This window comes from Engraulis encrasicolus, chromosome 19 (genome assembly GCF_034702125.1).
Source record: "Engraulis encrasicolus isolate BLACKSEA-1 chromosome 19, IST_EnEncr_1.0, whole genome shotgun sequence".
NCBI classification, from domain to species: Eukaryota; Metazoa; Chordata; class Actinopteri; order Clupeiformes; family Engraulidae; genus Engraulis; species Engraulis encrasicolus.
In genome coordinates, this window is record NC_085875.1 from 39,004,993 (window position 1) to 39,023,510 (window position 18,518).

Sequence of the window (18,518 nt, forward strand, 5' to 3'; positions counted from 1 at the left end):
ATGGTAGTATACGTGCAAACTGGACTCCTGATGATAAATGTGTATTCTTGTGGCAGCTCACCCAGATAGCAAAGGGAATCGACAGAATCAACAGTGTTAGATCTTGATTTGCCTTGATTTGACCATAATTGACGTCGATTCAACATCCGTTTGCCATCAGGGTATTGCCCCCTTGTAGTGCACTACGGGCTGTATTCAAACGCACTTTCCCCACATTTATGCAGGATTTCACCAGTTGTGCATTTTGGGTGGGGCCAGGCTAAAATCAGGGAGTCTCGCATGTAAATACAGCCTAAGCGCATTCTCCCTTGCACTTATGCGCTTTTCCCTTTACGCACATCAAAGGGCTGTAGTAAGGTCAAGCGTCACTATGAGGCAAAGTGTAATATTGCATGTGGTGTTCGCTTTGGCTCGCATTTTGAACATTTTACACGTTATGCTTTGTTGATGTTCCGTACCGTCAGCGTGAGTCCAAATCGAAATTCAATTCTCAGTAGTCCTATTTCTAAACTACACAATTCCACATTACCTGTGGCCCCAGAACATGTTCTCATATCTGTGAACTTACAAACAAATGCAAGCAATTAATTAATTAGTATGAGGATTATATCATTTTGTGCCCACGGACTGCAACCAAAACATCAACCTTGTTGCATCATGCGCAAGTGGACAAGGAAGGCACGTTCGACCAAATATAATGCTGTCTGTGATGAGTATAATGCTGTTCCAATCGTCTGGACAGCCATCCAATTTAGGGCTATTCACCATTTGTATTATGTTGTAGCCATGTTAAGTAAATGGTTTTAATTGCAACTTCTCCACTTTTGTGATGTATTGGAACTCATGCATATGTACATGTAGGCTATTAAACTTCCTGGACTGGTCCCCAACATACAAGTCACCACCAACCTATTGCATGTTGTCCTATCTGTTTGCAGCGTAAACGTAAAAAGGTTGGCCTACATATCAGAGCATATCTTTGGCATTTCGCTTCTGGTCTCTATTATACCCCATCAGCTGTGTGCTTAAGTTTAAGCAGGAGTTAAGCGCGAGGGGTGTGGCGACTTTCCAGAGGGGAGAATACACGCAAGATGAGAGCGCGTAAAAGGTGCGCGCGTAAAACCAACTTAACCCTCTGAGGTCTAAGGCTTTTCAGAGGCTTTTAGGCTGCTTGCACCACCCTGACATTTTCAAGAATTTTCATTTCATATATATATATTTGGAACCTGCAAGATCTGAGGTTTCTAATGGTGTGACTTATATGTTTCAATGACAAAAACTCACGGAGTTACAGATTTGTTTTTGGAGACCAATTGCCCTCTGAAGGGCACTCGGACCTCAGAGGGTTAAGTGGAGACGGGAGAATTACGCCCTACATATATATGGCCTGAATACAGTATATTGGATATACCCACGAGGCTATATTAACATAACTTCCCAGAAATAAGAACAGAGTGAACCCCAGGAATGTTACCTAACCAGGCAACCAAACGACAGCAATAAAGTATGGTGAATATTATTCAACTAACCACTCATCTGTGTACTGGTGCAATATGCAACAATGCAATATAACCAGGTTGAATAAAGACTGTGGTGGTTGTGACACTTTCATTTTTGCCACACACAAAAAAAACTTGCAAGGGTGTGGATTTGTCGGAAAACCAGAAGTGGGGATATGTTTCAGATTTTAAGCAATATCAATGGAATTATATTAAAGTGAGATTAAAATCATGTACAAAAAGTGGAGATATCAAAACCACTGTCCAGTCCAAAAGTTCCTTCCTGGAACAGAGCACACAGACAGACGGACAAAAGATATCGCCCACAGAAAAACGAGCATATTTACAGGAAGACTATAAGGGATTCGGGGACAGGGACTCATAGTAGGTAAGATTTTTATTTCTGATTATTCCATAAGATAATCATGTTGTCTTTCACAATATATAGTCCTTTGCCCCCAGGGCCACCCAACCTAGAAGGACAAACTGAAGATTGTTATAGGTGACTGGACCGCATAAATCCAATTAAGTACATACATAACAGCTACATGGCCAATTAAGAAAATTAAGAAGTTTTTAAATATGTTGGTCTGGTATGTAGTTTGTGTTTTTGCATGTCTGTGAGCTCGAGGTAGGCCTATACATACTGTATGTAATAAATAGGCCTATATAGCCTATAGGCCTATATATTGCACAGGGTAATCCCTTGATCTATCCAGGAAAAAACTCCCTCTTGACCAGGGTCCTCAAAAGGTTTTCACCAATTCAATCCTCAAGTATTTTACCCCCAGAAAAAGATGTTTTGAGCCTGTCTCAACCATATAAAGCCGATTTTGTTCATGCAAATACATTTACATATACATTTTTTCTTCTTTCATCATCAGAAATCAGCTTTAGGGTACTCAACATTTCTGGGTTCACTATTGGGCCTATTGGGATCACAATTAGACTGCATGGTACAAGTGGGCAAAAAGGTTGTAGTGAGCCTTCCATGGTCCACCTCTTTCTAACAGTGTGAATTAAAAATAAAAATAGGCTATCAGAGCAACCAAACTGTTCTCCTACTACAGCAATTAAATAATCAAATAAAAACAAATTTAAAAAAACTCAACTCCATCATTTAGGTACAACCTGGGTCAGCTACATTCCATCAGAACGAGGACTTTTAATTTGACAGAGATGCCTTTACCCACAAAGCAATGCGGTTGCATGCAGGATTGCATGTTAGGAAGTGACAACAAATGAGTTCAGTTTAGTCAACATACACATCATTTCTTTGATATTAAAATGCCGTGTCATTATTTTTAATTAGAAGGATCATGTTGAACCGTTTATCATACTTTAAGAAGAACAAGACGTTGAAGTATGGCATTCCCATGCTGGTAAGCGTCTTAAACAGTAGGCAATCATCTCCTGTTTTGGTGTCAGTTAGCTGCGTAGCTGGCTGCTAACAAACAATATTTTAAAACATAACTTACTACTTAGCTGGCCAGTTACATCTGTGTTATATAGAATATTTCTCTGCTTCACGGGTTGTACAATTAAATGCGCTTTTGGCATTTGACCTTAGCATCTACCTAACTTGATTCGGTTCCAATGACTGTAGAAGGTTAAACTGGAATAGGTTGGTCTGTCATGTCAAACAGAGCCAGTCATGTATGTCTGTGTTCCTGTGTGTTTCCAGTTGCTTGTCGTTGGAGGTTCATTTGGTTTGCGGGAGTTCACGCAGATCCGATACGATGCCCAGAAATTCCGGAAAAAGGTACATTATTGATTGCACCTGTTCTGCAAGCAAGGTCACTCAAAATGTTTCATTTCTGTAGACGACATGGCTGGGCAGTATTCAAACCCATACCTGTCACGAGTAGTACAGAGTACAGAGACTTCTTTGGCTCGTGTGTATGGGGGAGAAAGGGATAACACATCAGATAAGGGGTATGAGGTGGACTAATAGTCAAGTCAATAAAGCACATTAACATACAACAGAGGTAGCTGTCCAAAGAGCTGGACAAGTAAAAAGACTTGAAAGATCCCATAGAACACATAAGACAGACATACATCGAGGACACAGTGCAAATACAAACACCACTTGACAATAAAAGAGAAATAGTCACAATCTGTAAGATCTCAAATCAGAGCACCATGTAGTAAAATGGTGGCCAGGCATAATAGTGAGTCTCTAAGGTAATAAATAACTAGGGAATAAGAAGGTTTAGAAGAAAAAAAGAATAGGAAGGAATTAGCCTGGTTATCATCGACGTTCAAATCTCTTAGAGACTTGGTCTGACCAAGAGCATAACAATCAACATTTCCCAAACGGCATGGTTGACCCGCCTCCCTTGGTTTTCTTATGGTTGTTTGCTAACTGACAAAGTGGGAGGAGGTCCCGTATTTTCGGGAACTCAGAAAGTACAAACCCCAACTCCGGTGAAGTTGGGACGTTTGGTAGACGGTGAATAAAATCAAAATGCTATCATTTTCAAAACATTCAATCTATTCATTAGATGAAGAATAGTGAAAAGACAACATATTAAGTGTTAAAACCGAGAAAAAATATTGTTTTGGGGGACATATGTACTCATTTCTAATTTGATAAATCCAACAAGTCTCAAAAGAGTTGGGACAGGGACAATAAATGGCAGCAAATGTCGAGGAAGACTAAAAACAAAACAAAAGACAACACTTAACAGTTAAATACATTAACCGATGAGATGATTTTATATAAAAAACAGTGTTAATTCCTATCTTGGACATGATTTCACCAGCTTAAATGGTGGGTGTATTCCTTGTCATGTTTTGCAACGTTTTCCTTTCTGTAGTGCTTACAGTGTGACAGGTCTTGACCAAAAGCCCACCATTTTATCACCTGCTGGTCCTTATGATGGAGCCAAACTGTTAAAACATAGTAGAGAATGCAATTTGACCTTATAGTCAGGGTCAATTTTCCCAAAAGATGAACCCTGAAGGCAAATCATGTTAATTTTTGGTATACAACTGATTTAGGGGTATTCAAGGGTGCTGAATCCAAATCTGCTGTATACCGGGCGCAAAAATGTACGGAAATGCCTCAAACGGGCAAAATCCAATATGGCCGCCGACACCAGGTTAAAATCTCGCAATCCCTTTTCTTTTTGACTATACAAGGTATGAATGTGAAAATAAGACTTATTTTTATGTTTTCATATATGGGGAACCCCATTCTGTCATCAGATTTAAGGTCAGATTTGAAGAAAATGCTTATATAATTGGCTGGCAGCTTTTTTAAAACAGGGAGCCTCATATTGTCAACGATTTTTAGCATTATGATCAAACTTTCAAGATCCACAGAAAATAATGTCTGATGTCTTTGTGAACACCAATACTACCACAAACTGCACTGAACTGTCTACTTTCACCTGAAAAAAGAAGTTTGTGTCTACCTATTTCCATTCTTTAGTTACTGGCAGTAGAACATGGGATGACGCCTCTAAAAAAGCACTGATTTCTGACCCAAAAATAGTACACTTCTGTGTCCATATTTTTTCTTTCAGGACAAAGTGCCTATTTATAGTGTTCATGTTTGGTATACAGCATTTCCATGGGTTTTGAAATATGCTCAATTCAAATCTGTCGTATACCAGGCTCAAAAAAATCCTATAATGCCTCAAAATGAAGGAATCCAATATGGCCGCTGTCACCAGAGATATACATATCTTTGATTAAACAAGGTGAACTCTTAAAAACATTATGTAGCTATATGTTTTCTTTTCATACATGGGGAAATAATGTATGTAATCAAATTTAAAATTATAATCAAAGGTAGTCAGTGTAGTCAGGCAGTTCAGTGTAGTCTGAATTCATGTTTACAACCATTGTTTTTCATGCCAATTAACTGACAGGCTAATTTCTATTGAAATGTTTTGTCTTATTTCAATTGCTTATGCACAATGAAATGTGTTCACCTCAGCCCACCTCTTCCATTATGACAAAACTATACACAGATAAATCTGTATGCCTGAATGTACCTTCATCTAATATGAATATCTAGTTTTGGGAAGTTATTGTCTGCTGATTTTATTGCCTTGTTTAGATTAAATCCTTGAACGGTAGAAAGGTGAAAGGTGGAACAAAAGACAGGTTGATGTCATTGTGAAATATTTACTTTCTTGATAGTTAGGCTATCTCCCATCATTATCAAGCTCCTCCTACTCAGTGATTTGGACACTACATGTTTAGACACTACATAACACCAGGCACTACATTGTAATTTTGCTGCAGATGTAGCGAAAGCAATGGAATTGTTTTGCAGTGATTAGTCCTAGTCATAGAGTCTTTGCTATCTACATCAGAAGCCACACAATGGCATATTGTGCCCCCTCATTATCAAGCCAATGTACTGAGGCAGGATCACATACTACTCCACCCTGTCCTCCTGTCAGTCACTGAAACGGGATGGATGAAATTGAATGGGGCATTAGTCCCACTACTCCTGTATCTGCCATTCACGAAGCATGAAAAGACATCACAACTTGTGCTCGCCCCAAGGAGTGCCTCATCCCCCTCTGGATCTGCAAGAAGAGGCATGGAGTACATGGAGTCATTCAGTTGCTGCAAATAAGATAAATTTGTCTTGGGCATACATAGCTGTCGCATTTAAGCGAACAACTCCTTCAAAATCACTGGAGAGGAGGAGAGGTAATTGAGAATAAGTTAACCTAGGGCTCTGACTTCTACTCCAAAGGGCTTGGATCATAAGTGGGACAGTCAGAGCACACCCACAACCCTAGTGATATCACGCTGCCTTCCCCTTACTTGCACTTCACCCCCATGGTGTCCCTCACACAACTGTGCTTCTCTCATCCAGTGTGCTCCATCATCTAAGCTTCACCTATCACTTGGTTCCCTCACATGGGATTACAACTCCATCATGTACAGTAGATAAGCTATAATCCTGGGCAGTCATGGGTGAGCGGTTAGGGCGTCAGACTTGCATCCCAGAGGTTGCCGGTTCGACTCCCGACCCGCCAGGTTGGTGGGGGGAGTAATCAACCAGTGCTCTCTCCCATCCTCCTCCATGACTGAGGTACCCTGAGCATGGTACCGTCCCACCACACTGCTCCCCATGGGGCGCCACTGAGGGCTGCCCCCTTGCACGGGTGAGGCATAAATTCAATTTCGTTGTGTGCAGTGTGCAGTGTTCACTTGTGTGCTGTGGAGTGCTGTGTCACAATGACAATGGGAGTTGGACTTTCCCAATGGGCTTTCACTTTCTTCACTTTTTCATCCTTCGGATTCGCCCTGATCGCAAACCACAATACCGTAGAACCAATCAGGATCACTGATTTTTCAGAGATGTGACACAGTCAAAATGTATGGTGGTGAGAAGTTAAATAAGTGAAAAAGTAGTTCTTTCAGCAACAATGACTGCTCCAATGAGTCACTTTTCGAATCTGTGAATAGTTAAAGCGCAGCTCAGACAAATGTGACACAAAATGTGTCATAAGTGCAAGGATTTCTTTAAATAACTCCACTCTTTTGGACCTCTATGCCTATGGCGTAGCTCCAGATGGAAGTTGCTGTGGCCAGCAAAAGGTGGTAGTCTGGTATACAGAGAATCATTTCTGTATCTTTGAATGCAAAGAAAACCAAAGAGATAATTGCGGCCTTCAGGAGGCACACCTACAAGAGGAAAAAAGTTAGCCCCTCTCTAATCCTCCTGCTGCATCAACAGAGCTAAAACATTATCTAGGACAGCCTCCAACCGGGTCCTCAGCTCTTTGCCTTGCTGTCCTCTTGGTACAGGTGTGTCAAAGCAAGGACCAAACAACTCAACAAAGGGCCATAACCACATTTCACACGCACATGCACAGAATGACCATTCATTGGTATCCCTCAATCCAATGATCTCTTTCCATCCATCTGGTGTTCTGCAATAGACTAATTGATACAGCACAATGTAAAATAGTTGTGTTTGCAGAGTGGGCCACCGCTACTGTAATATCTACATTGAGCAAGACAATCGATGCAATAACTCTTGGATACCAATGAGTATGACATGAGTACCAATACATGAGTATGTCCTCTGTGTATATATTCACACACACACACACACACACACACACACACACACACACACACACACACACACACACACACACACACACACACACACACACACACACACACACACACACACACCCCGTATGCACTCCCTGCTCTGTTCATGGTTTTTTTGGCACTACTAATTACCTCCGCCAGGAGGTTATGTGATCACCTGAGTCTCTGTGTTGTCTGTGTTCGTTCGTTCCCTGCTATTTTTTTTTCCTGTTTGTTCGTTCGTTCGTTCCCTGCTATTTCACTGCCTGCCACAAGGTGCGCGCGAGCTCCCAAGCACAGAGCACTGGCGTGCCTGCGCTTCTCTCAGCAACAGGGAGGAACCTTTGCCTCCGCCTCCAGCTCCAACGCCAAGTGCATTTCATAATGTTGCTCAGCCGCAGGCAGCATCCTGTCAAATGAATGACCACCGCTTCCAAAAATATGGAATTTGTGATTGTGTTGGCCTTTATTTTTATCATTGCTGTTGCGAGATGGACAGTGACCACTCCCGCAGATAGTTTAGGTTGGCAATTCTGTCGAATTAATTACGTTGTCAAAAATATGGAATATGTGATCGTGTAAGTTCACAATGCTGTTGTGGACTGTGACTTGGGTTCACAATGCTGTCGAATTTATTAGGCTCCCTTGCCAAAATAAGAATGTACGTTCACAATTCTGGTAATATTCATTCCATCCCCTTAGCTACATTTAAAGTGAACCCCAAGTTGTTTGCGAGATGGACAGGGATCACAATGCCCGACAGGATGCATAATGGCCGAGCACCGGCGAATATTCCACACGGATTTGCCTGCGCCATTCTAAGCAGTAGCCTTGCCTACGGAACGGGCTGCGAATGTCTCATTTGACGCCAGCTCCAACATCAGCCTAAACAGTTGCTCATCAGCTGGCAACATGTAGGCTACACCCTCGTTGAAGTTAACAAGCAATCCTGTTAATTACCGCTGCCTAAAATGTGTGTGAAGTGGAAGTGCACTGAGCGAGATGGACAGTGACCACCGCAGATCATTTTGGTTGACAATTAGGTAGCCTACCATCGCCAAAAATATGTAATTTGTGGCTGTGTAAGTTCACAATGCTGGTCAAATGCATTACACCCCCTTCACTGAATTTAAAGTTAACCACAGTTGCGAGATGGACATCAAAGCGCAACAGCAATGTAGGCCTACGTGAACTGAATAGTTAAATAACTACGGGGAATAGTGATTTCCCATGAGGAACACGGAGAGGAAAATGCACTTCAGCCGACAACGCCAAGACCAACCAGTGACCCATGACAATAATGCATAACCTGGCTCTCACGCAGATGGATTGTGCGAGCTCACGAAGTGTAACGAAGATGCACGAAGCACTAGGGGTCTCGCGAGAGCCAGGCTAAATAATGCATACCATCGTAGGCAAAAAAATAGGCCTAACCCTTCTTTGGTTGTTTAGGCTAGTGCTGTTGGTCAAAATCATTACATTCCCTTCACTAATTAGGCTGCAGTTCTAGCGCGTGATTACAAGCTTTCAAGTAGGTTGATTTTTACCTTTTGCGCATAAGGCTAAGATTAGGTTAATAGGGCCTACAATTGCTATAACCTAATAGCCTAAAACATTCGCCATGAGTCTGAGAGGGATGTTTAAATTGACAACGATATTTGCTTTTAATTTGTCATGAGGCTTAAAGCTATCACTCTATAGCCTATTTAGAGAAGTTAACAAGCACCTTAATTACAAACAACCTTCATTACAAAAAGCACAGGCTATTGCATTTTGCTCGACGTTCATCAACATCAAAAAACACGTGTATTTTGTATGACGTTCAGGGTCTGTTTCTAGGTTGTTTTGATGTCGTTGGGGGAGGGGGATGTAGAAGGGGATGCGCAGTGGAAACGTTTGGGATTCGGTTACACGAACGGTTAGACTTTCTAATCCTCCTTTCTCTTTATATTATATTGAATGGCAAACTTCCTCAACTTTCTCAAATCAAAAGTTAAACAAATCACACACTCATATATGTGCACAGTAGTATCAACATCCTTGGCGGAGGTCTGCACACTCTGGGTGCTTTTCTAGTTGTATATTCTGCTCACCAAAACTGTTTTGTGAATTAAATGTGTGCTCTGAAGTGTGTTGCTTTCAATCTCATTGAACATGTGCATAGTGACCAACACCATTCTATTCTATTCTATTCTATTCTATTCTATTCTATTCTATTCCAATCTATTCTATTCTATTCTATTCTATTCTATTCTATTCTATTCTATTCTACACATCAGCTCACCACTCAATCCTCCTTTATTCATAGACTGAATGAGCACATCAATAAAATTGGCAAACAGTGATTTCCATTGTAAAGTTGTATAAAAAGAATTATTTAGGCAGACTCGTGTGTGCACTTACTTTTATGGTTGAAAAGATGGGAGCATGGGACGTGGTTTTAGATGGAAACATTTCATCATGGTATAATGACTCAATTATTGAATTGAAATCTGCCTGAGTGTATATTAAAGCGCCTGTATACGTACGTATGTGTACGTTGGTGTTCCAATAAGAATGTCTTCTCTGCCACACTTGTGTGTGTATGTGCTCTCTCAATGTGTGGTCCGTCCGAATATTGCAATGTTATGCTTCATTGTTATTTACATTAAGAGTGGCTACAGGGTGGGGATGAGGGAGTGAATGTAGTGTATGTGGGTAGTAAGTGTTGTCTCTTCAGTGACAGTGTTCGTATTGTAATGGACTCTACCGGGGGCCTATTCGAAAACAAGATATGTTATCTAAGACCAATACATTTAATTAATGCCGGATTAAATTGAAATAGGGGAAATATTCCAATATAAATTATCAATTTATTAACAGTCTTAAACATGTATGCAGGTCTAAATCATGTGTTTTCATCCAAATCTTAAACCCGAGCACAGCAATGAATTCCCCATGTATGAAAACCTATAGCTGGCATAATATATTTAAGAGATGACCTTGTTTAATCACAGACATGTACTGTATATCTCTGGTGATGGCGGCCATATTGGATTCCTTCATTTTGAGGTACTATGGGATTTTTTGAGCCTGGTATACAGCAGATTTAAGTGAAGCATCTTTTAAAACTCATGGAAATGCTGTAAACCAAACATGAAAACTAAAAAGACACTTTATCCTGCAAGCAAAAATATGGACACAGAAGTGTAGCATTTTTGGGTCAAAAAACAGTGCTTTTTTGGTGGTGTCATCCCATGTTCTACTGCCAGTAACTAAAGAATGGAAATAGGTAGACACAAACTTCTTTTTTCAGGTTAAAGTAGACAGTTCAGTGCAGTTTCTGGCAGTATTGGTGTTCACAAAGACATCAGACATTATTTTCTGTGGATCTTGAAAGTTTGATCATAATGCTAAAAATCGTTGACAATATGAGACTCCCTGTTTTAAAAAAAGCTGCCAGTCAATTATATAAGCATTTTCTTCAAATCTGACCTTAAATCTGATGACAGAATGGGGTTCCCCATATATGAAAACTTAAAAATAAGTCTTATTTTCATATTCATACCTTGTTTAGTCAAAAAGAAAAGGGATTGCGAGATTTTAACCTGGTGTCGGCGGCCATATTGGATTTTGCCCGTTTGAGGCATTTCCGTACATTTTTGCGCCCGGTATACAGCAGATTTGGATTCAGCACCCTTGAATACCCCTAAATCAGTTGTATACCAAAAATTAACATGATTTGCCTTCAGGACCTTAAATAAGCACATTTTCTGAAATTCTGCCTAGACTATTACTATGTGGCAGTAATCGAAGATCTCCCTTCAAAATATAATGCATGAGTGGCTTTTCATGCTGTTTAAAACCCATTTATACCATTCAGCACTATATTTAACTCTACAGATGAGTGAGAACATCTTAACCAATGCACTACTGCACCCGCATGCCATCATGGAGGCTGACTTTTGAAGCTAGCACTAACACAAGTTGGATGGTCCATTTTCACTGTAGCACAGGATGTGCAATGCTCTATTATTGTCAAATAGAATGGACTTCTACAACTTCTGCTGACTTCTGTAAGCAAAGGACAGTTTCCCATGTCTTCTGGGTCTATTTCAAGTGAGCTCAGGTGCTTAGGAGAATGTTACACCCCTGTATCATTTGCACGCATTAAGCATTCTTAATATGGTCAATTTTCAATAGCTCTAATTCCTGGAGTGCTAGAGTGAGACTACAGCCAATATATATTTCATGATGTCATGAACCTATACAATGATTTTAGTAACAAAAATATGTCTTATATACACTCAATCGTGGTAAATCAAAGGGAATTAAAAAATGTATGTAATAACTATGGTAATTATTCCCTTTGCATCTTTAATTCTGAGTGACTCAGCCTCTCTGTGATGATCTTATACCTGGGCACCTATATTGTCCGTCAGTACAATTCATTTTGAAATGTTCTTCTTTGTTGTTTTATCTTATTTGGATGTTTACTAAATTTCACTGATCCCCGTCCCAACTTATTTGAGACGTGTTGCATTTATCAAATTAGAAATGAGTACATATGTCCCCCAAAACAATATTTTTTCTCGGTTTTAACACTTAATATGTTGTCTTTTCACTATTCTCCATCTAATGAATAGATTGAATGTTTTGAAAATGATAGCATTTTGATTTTATTCACTGTTTACCAAACGTCCCAACTTCACCGGAGTTGGGGTTTGTACTTGCATTGCTCTTGACCTGACTGGTAGCAACGCTGAAGCTGTTGCGTCACTAGGAGGGCACAGCCCGGCTAGGAAGGAATGGGAATAGATTGTAGGCTAGGTCACTGGTGGTGAGTAATGTTGATTAATCAGTGAATATTCTTTTATTGTTTACATAAGACTGTTTGTTCCTTCACTGACCTTGAATAACGGAAGTTATTGCTGCAGGTTTTGCCACCAGGATTTGACTCCTGTATAATCCTTGCCACTCTTTATTTTGTCAGTTGGACCCAGCTCTTGAGGCCAAAATAAACCCAGAGAAACAGGCCGTCATCCTGGAGGAAGAGTATGAGGTAACGTACACACAAGTTATTTGATCTCAACCTGCGGTAATAGACCTATTGTTGAAACTGACTATTTAACCAACAAATGATGAATTTATTTGATATGAGAACTGCAAGACTGTGAACGTTTGTTGCTTTCCTGGACTATGGGCTGTGTAATACACACTTTACTTTTTACTGTACTGCTTTAGGATCACTTTATTTTTTGCACAATGTATTCATGCACCTTACCAGGATTTATGTTCTTTATTGAAAACTATGTCTTACAGTAGTTCTGTTTTTGCGCAATTGCCTTTTTGTTTTTTCTTTAGTCTTTATTTCCTTCCCCCAGTTGTCACCTGTGTTATCTGTGTCTTGAAATGTCCATGTGGGCATTATGTGTGTGTGTTTGTTAGCTACTTGACACCTTAATTTCCCTCTGGGGATCAATAAAGTTACTCTACGCTGCCCTACTATTCCTTCTGATGCTATGCTATGCTTTGCTCATTGAATACTGTATCATTGTGTTGTTGGTATTTCAATACGTAGTTAAATATTAGGTGATATATGTCTTCATTTTTTTCATCTTTGTCATAATTTGTCTTATTATATAATATTAGTAGCAATATGTAACATCAGCCAAATTAACTGAGTGTTTCAGAGAGAGAACAAATCTGAGTGAATGAGAGTGGTTCGCAGTTCTGTGTGTAGCTTCCGAGATTTTCCCTGTTAATGTTAAATGTTTCTTCTATGTGTACTTATGCACGTTACAGAAACTTCAGCAAGCTAACTTGGATGGCTGGAAGAATATTCGTGGGCCCAGGCCTTGGGAAGAATCCAGAGAATACCAGGAACAGCAGAGAGCACGACTTAACAAGGAACCCTAATCACACACACACACACACACACACACACACACACACACACACACACACACACACACACACACACACACACACACTGCCAACAGAAGTACTCTGTCCTTTTTCTGAGCATGGTTCTGCAGTCGTGCATGTAAACAAGGACATGTGGATTCTGCCGTGTTGTGAGGCCTGTGTCTGATGATTGACGTGAACTTTGAACTTTCAAATCACCTGGCCTTTTTTGCTGGCCTTTCATCAGACCTTGATGGTCTGCTGTTGGACACAGAAGATGCCTCAGAGAATACAATGGAGTAAATGAGGCTGAAGATAGGGTATGTGTTTTGAAAACATGGTGACCGCTTGTTAAAGAGAATGGTTCTGTATTCGTAGATTGTGAGATTGAGTGAGCTTCTTGTGTGCAAGCACATTATCAGTGCTGGGGATAAGTCCATAGACTTCTGACATGCATCTGTGTGACAAACTGAGTTGATGTCAGTTATACCACCTGTCCTCCTTTGTGAGTGCATTATCATACTTTTATTTTAATAAACAAAGAAAAAAAAGAAATGTCCTCCTCCTGGTTTGAACACATCCTAACACTATAATTCTAATGACCTTTTGTCAGTTTGATAAACCGGTCCCTGGACCTCCACTTTATTTCATTTTCGAACAGAGGATCTGGCTCCGCTTTCCTTGGAGTGATCTTGGCAAGTAGAATCTTGCCCAAGCAGTCAGCAAACAGAGGGAGTGTTTGTGAGTGCTAACATCAACATCATGGCAGGTATACTACAAACATACTGTGGTGGAGGTAAGTGAAGAGGCTGGAGTCCTAATTTTCTTAACTAAATGATGCCTACTAGTACATCTATTAGCAGGTTTACCACTTCCTGTAGGTTTACTCAGCCTGGTTTACTACTGAACCAGCTTCCTAGTATAGGCCCCATGTGTGCTATGTTGGTAATTGTCCAAAACTGAGCAGGTCTGTACAGAGTAGAGAATGGCATTTGTCCTTAAATTACTGAGGTCCCGTGGGAAAACATTTCAAAATTGTATCAATTACGAGGCGTGGAACATCTGGATGGCACATTCTACAGGAGAGGAACAGGATGCAATTTTAATATGTACTTTAGCCTGTGGGGGGATGGGATGTTTTTATTTCCGTATAAAAGTACAAAGTATAACTAATGCATATTACACACACAGTACACACAAGACATCGCAATACAGATACAAAAAAGTGCACAGACAAATGTTTGCTCCTACACACAGAGGCATTAAAACATATGAAGTATTTCTGCAGGCTTATGGCAAGATTGATTACCTGTGTCTTCACAATACTGAGTGGGGTCAATGTTTTTTGGGGGTCTGAGGCATCAGGTGGTACAACCATAGCTAAGGTAATTGGTAATTTATATACTGCAATGACTACTGTATGCTTCTTAGATAATCCACTAAAAACAAAATCATTTAAGCTATTGATGCTGGATGCTGCATATAAGCAATATTAACCCAGGCGCAGGAAGCTTCATGGATGCAGCATTTAGGCTCATAAGATTTGAGGGGATTTTTATTAACAAAAATGTGAATGTTAGAGCTGAACACGTTCTAATGCAAGATGAGGGTCTTAGCTTTTAAATGCAACTTATTTCATGTTTTTTATGTGCTTCAAAGGCAAAAATATCTATTCTAATAGAATTGTGTAAATTGGGTCCTTTTTCAAACTTTCACATCTAGTACATCTACAAAATGATTTCAGTTATCTTCTTTAGATATAAATGGAAAATAATCAAGGCACAATACTTTAGTGAACCTGCTTTGTGATGAAACACTAAGTTAATGTATTTCTGGTCAAATTAAGGAATATAGAGCTTACAGCTGAACTTCATGGAATGTTATTTTATTTTATTTGATATTTCATTTTAATTGCAGGTTAAAGTGCATAGGGCTGCCTTATTTTTCCTTTTTGCTGCTTTCTTTTGGGGGATGGGGAGTGTGTATGTGTGTGGGAGAGGGGGGGGGGTGCGACACTCGCCTCACTACACAATGATATGACAAATATTTACCTTGCAGGGATACCTCAGTCAGTTGTAACTCTATGCCATCCAAAACGGTTTTAACTGCAAATGCAAAGTGGCTGAGTGGATGGTAGCCGTTAGCCTGACTCATGAGGCGAACGTGGTTCCGCCTGGGAGTGGAGCTGGCAGAGTGGTGCTGAAACACACAGATCTGGTGAGATCCAGATTAGGTAGCAGTTTGGTTCTCGGCAAACTTCAAGCCTCAGATGTTGGTTATGAAGTTGATCAAACTAAACACACTCAAATAAACTAATATGAATAACAGTATTGGTCTAAAAATCATTGAAATGAAATTAATAATAGTAGTTGTTGGCTGAATGGGTAGGCAAATTGACATGCCACAAACTGCACAAAGTAAGACAAACATGATCATTATTGTAACAATCAGTATTGTTTCTGAATGTCTTAGTTCAGTGGTGAGAGGGTAGGAAACCATCTGTAGGCCTAAACCTGTAGCCTAATTCATTTAAAAAAGTAAACAAATGACCTCCAGATTTTTTATTGTAGCAGTATTGTGGGCATGGAAGAACAAGCATACTGCAAAGACACTGCAATAATTTCATACAGTATCCAAAACTCGGAACAAGCTGCAATTTTCCTTTCAAACACAGCAGTTCATTTTCATAGTGGAAATAAATCGCATCAGTTCATTTCAGGTGGCTGAAATTCAAAGATCAAGATACCGTACATAGAGAACATCAATACATTCAGAACAAAGCCTGCTATCGTAGGCCTATTTATTTTAAAGAACTACTTGTGCTTTATTAATCCAGAGACAACAATACTCTGATATGATTGTATAGTTGGAAACTATGTATTTTTTGAAGCATTTCTATTTCTCAGATATTCAAAGTCCCAGGTAATAGAGATTCTGCACCTATTTGCTCCAATCGTCGTCAACCTTCTCTTGGCTCACGCAAGCAGACTTCTGGGACTTTCTTTTGGGAATACAGGGGAATACAGTCAGGATAAAATGAATAATAGCTGTCTGATGTGCATGTAACATCTAGCTTGAATCCCTTTTGGGAAATACCCTAAGAGTCCCTTGCTTGGCTGGGCCTACTGTGTAGCAGTAATATGCCTACAGCAGTTTATAGGTTAACAGGTTAAAGATGAGTTGGCACTGATGGGACTGGCACAGATGGAAATCCCCTTAGCCTTCCCCGCCCCGCCCTGCCCCGATTCTCTGTTCGTTATTAATGCTCCTGCTATGCTAGTGGATGAGTTTGATGTGCATTTGCCTATTGGATACTACTTCTATATCTAGTGGTTTCGTCTCTTTTTCTCTTTGGAGGGCAAACTTCCAGGAGTGCTGCAGCTGTGCTGTGTCTGCCGAGTTAACATAGTATTTCTTCCTCATTTACATGCATGTTACATTTTTTTGTTGATTATTCATTATTGACAACGTCTTTATAAAGCTATTTAAGGGACTGTTATTCTAAAGTGTTACCGATCCCAAGATGAGAAACAGTAACATTACAAAGTCAGTGACCAACACCTACCCACCCAGCACAAATCCCCCAGTATATCAGTAATCCCACAGTATATCACTATAACTAGTAGTTCTCATTGAGTGCATTTTGCATTACATTGTAGCAACAATTATTCTTGGCTACTGTTGGTTTGATTCTTACATCATTTTTATTTATGGGAGCATACAGCAATGTGCTGTGATTGCAATACCAGCAACTATAAATGATTTTACTTTTATTCTTAAGACTAGGTATTACAGTGTTTTACCAGTGTTTAAAAGAGAACGTGTCGAAAACCACATCAGTTGCTCAACAGTGTGTCTACTGTAACTAGACAGTCCCTCATCTCCACATCAGTCGTTTGAGGTTTAGTTTCGTTTCTGCAACAGTCACCTCTGGCATCACAGCAGTTCTCACTTGCCGCCCTTTTTTTGAATTTTATTGAACTATTAAACTATTGGCTAAGCCCTGGTGGGCGCGCCCCTCAGTAGGCCTATTAAACCCTATCAGGTCACGGTGGTCACATTATTTCCCATCGAAATGGGGATGAAGTGTAAGCTGTACTCCCCTCTTTCCCACCTGTGTTTTCAGGCATTTGTCCAGCAGCTAGACAGATGCATACATGCAAGTAAGTACACTACATTACTGTTATTTTTGTAGCTTCCAGTTTTACAACATAATCAGTCATGTAAGTTTGGAAGTTCGTCATGAAAAATGTATTTAAGGAAGTTAAAAAAGAATACAAGTCTTACTATGATGTACAGTACTAGTGAAATACATTTTTTAACAACAAATCTGAGATGGGCTACCCTTGCATGAATGTGTCGTCCATGCATAATAGAGAAAAAAAGTAATGTTATGATTCGATTTAATGTAGTGCTGTGGTACGATTTCACATCTTCTAGAGTGTATTTATTTTGAAGTACTCTCTAATTGTTAAATTAACACAGCATTTTTTTCACTGTGGTTAGGATTTCTTTGAAACTTGTCCTGATTGTTGTTTTGTGTTTGATTCAACAGACCTCTGCATGTTTCAACACCACAAAGGACTGCAGTGAAGAAGGTGGCATATGCATGATGTTCAAGTTCAAGTCAAGTTTATTGTCAATTCCTTTACATGCACTGGTCATACAAAGAATTTGAAATTGCGTTTCTTGCTCTCCCATGCAGACATAGACTAATCTAGGTAAGGACATAGACAGTATAGACATAGACAGTACTCATACATGGACATAGACAGTATGGACGTAGACATTGCTCATACAGACATTTAAAGTGCAAGACTGGACAACAGAAGACTTGTAGAGAACATACATTATGTTCTAGCGTACGGAGGTATGAAAATAAAACAATGGGTGTGGTTGAAAGAAAGAGAGGGAGAGAGGGTTGGGATGCACATTTTATTTCTATCCTCAGTGGGTTTAATTTACTATCTGATTTTAGTGCCTGTGAAACGGTTTCTCTGCTCTTTAAACAAAATGAAGAGGTTATGTTATGTGATTTGCGTGATGTATTTTACTTTA

At 39.8% G+C, this 18,518-nt stretch overlaps 1 protein-coding gene across 1 annotated transcript; it reads left to right on the plus strand.

Moving 5' to 3' along the window:
* Positions 1–2,695: 2,695 nt before the first annotated feature.
* On the plus strand, positions 2,696–14,015 carry LOC134435416 (cytochrome c oxidase assembly protein COX16 homolog, mitochondrial). The gene is made up of 4 exons (XM_063184353.1): positions 2,696–2,881; positions 3,184–3,261; positions 12,547–12,615; positions 13,359–14,015. Exons 1-4 carry the CDS (start codon positions 2,819–2,821, stop codon positions 13,470–13,472), a joined length of 324 nt encoding a protein of 107 aa, XP_063040423.1. The 5' UTR covers positions 2,696–2,818; the 3' UTR covers positions 13,473–14,015.
* The last annotated feature ends 4,503 nt before the right edge of the window (positions 14,016–18,518 follow it).

What these genes read in the sequence shown, in the direction of transcription:
- LOC134435416 (XM_063184353.1), top strand. Translation starts at nt 2,819, where the DNA reads ATGTTGAACCGTTTATCATACTTTAAGAAGAACAAGACGTTGAAGTAT. An exon ending in AGTATGGCATTCCCATGCTG is followed by an intron (nt 2,882 to 3,183) that starts GTAAGCGTCTTA and finishes GTGTGTTTCCAG; the next exon opens with TTGCTTGTCGTTGGAGGTTC. An exon ending in TCCTGGAGGAAGAGTATGAG is followed by an intron (nt 12,616 to 13,358) that starts GTAACGTACACA and finishes TGCACGTTACAG; the next exon opens with AAACTTCAGCAAGCTAACTT.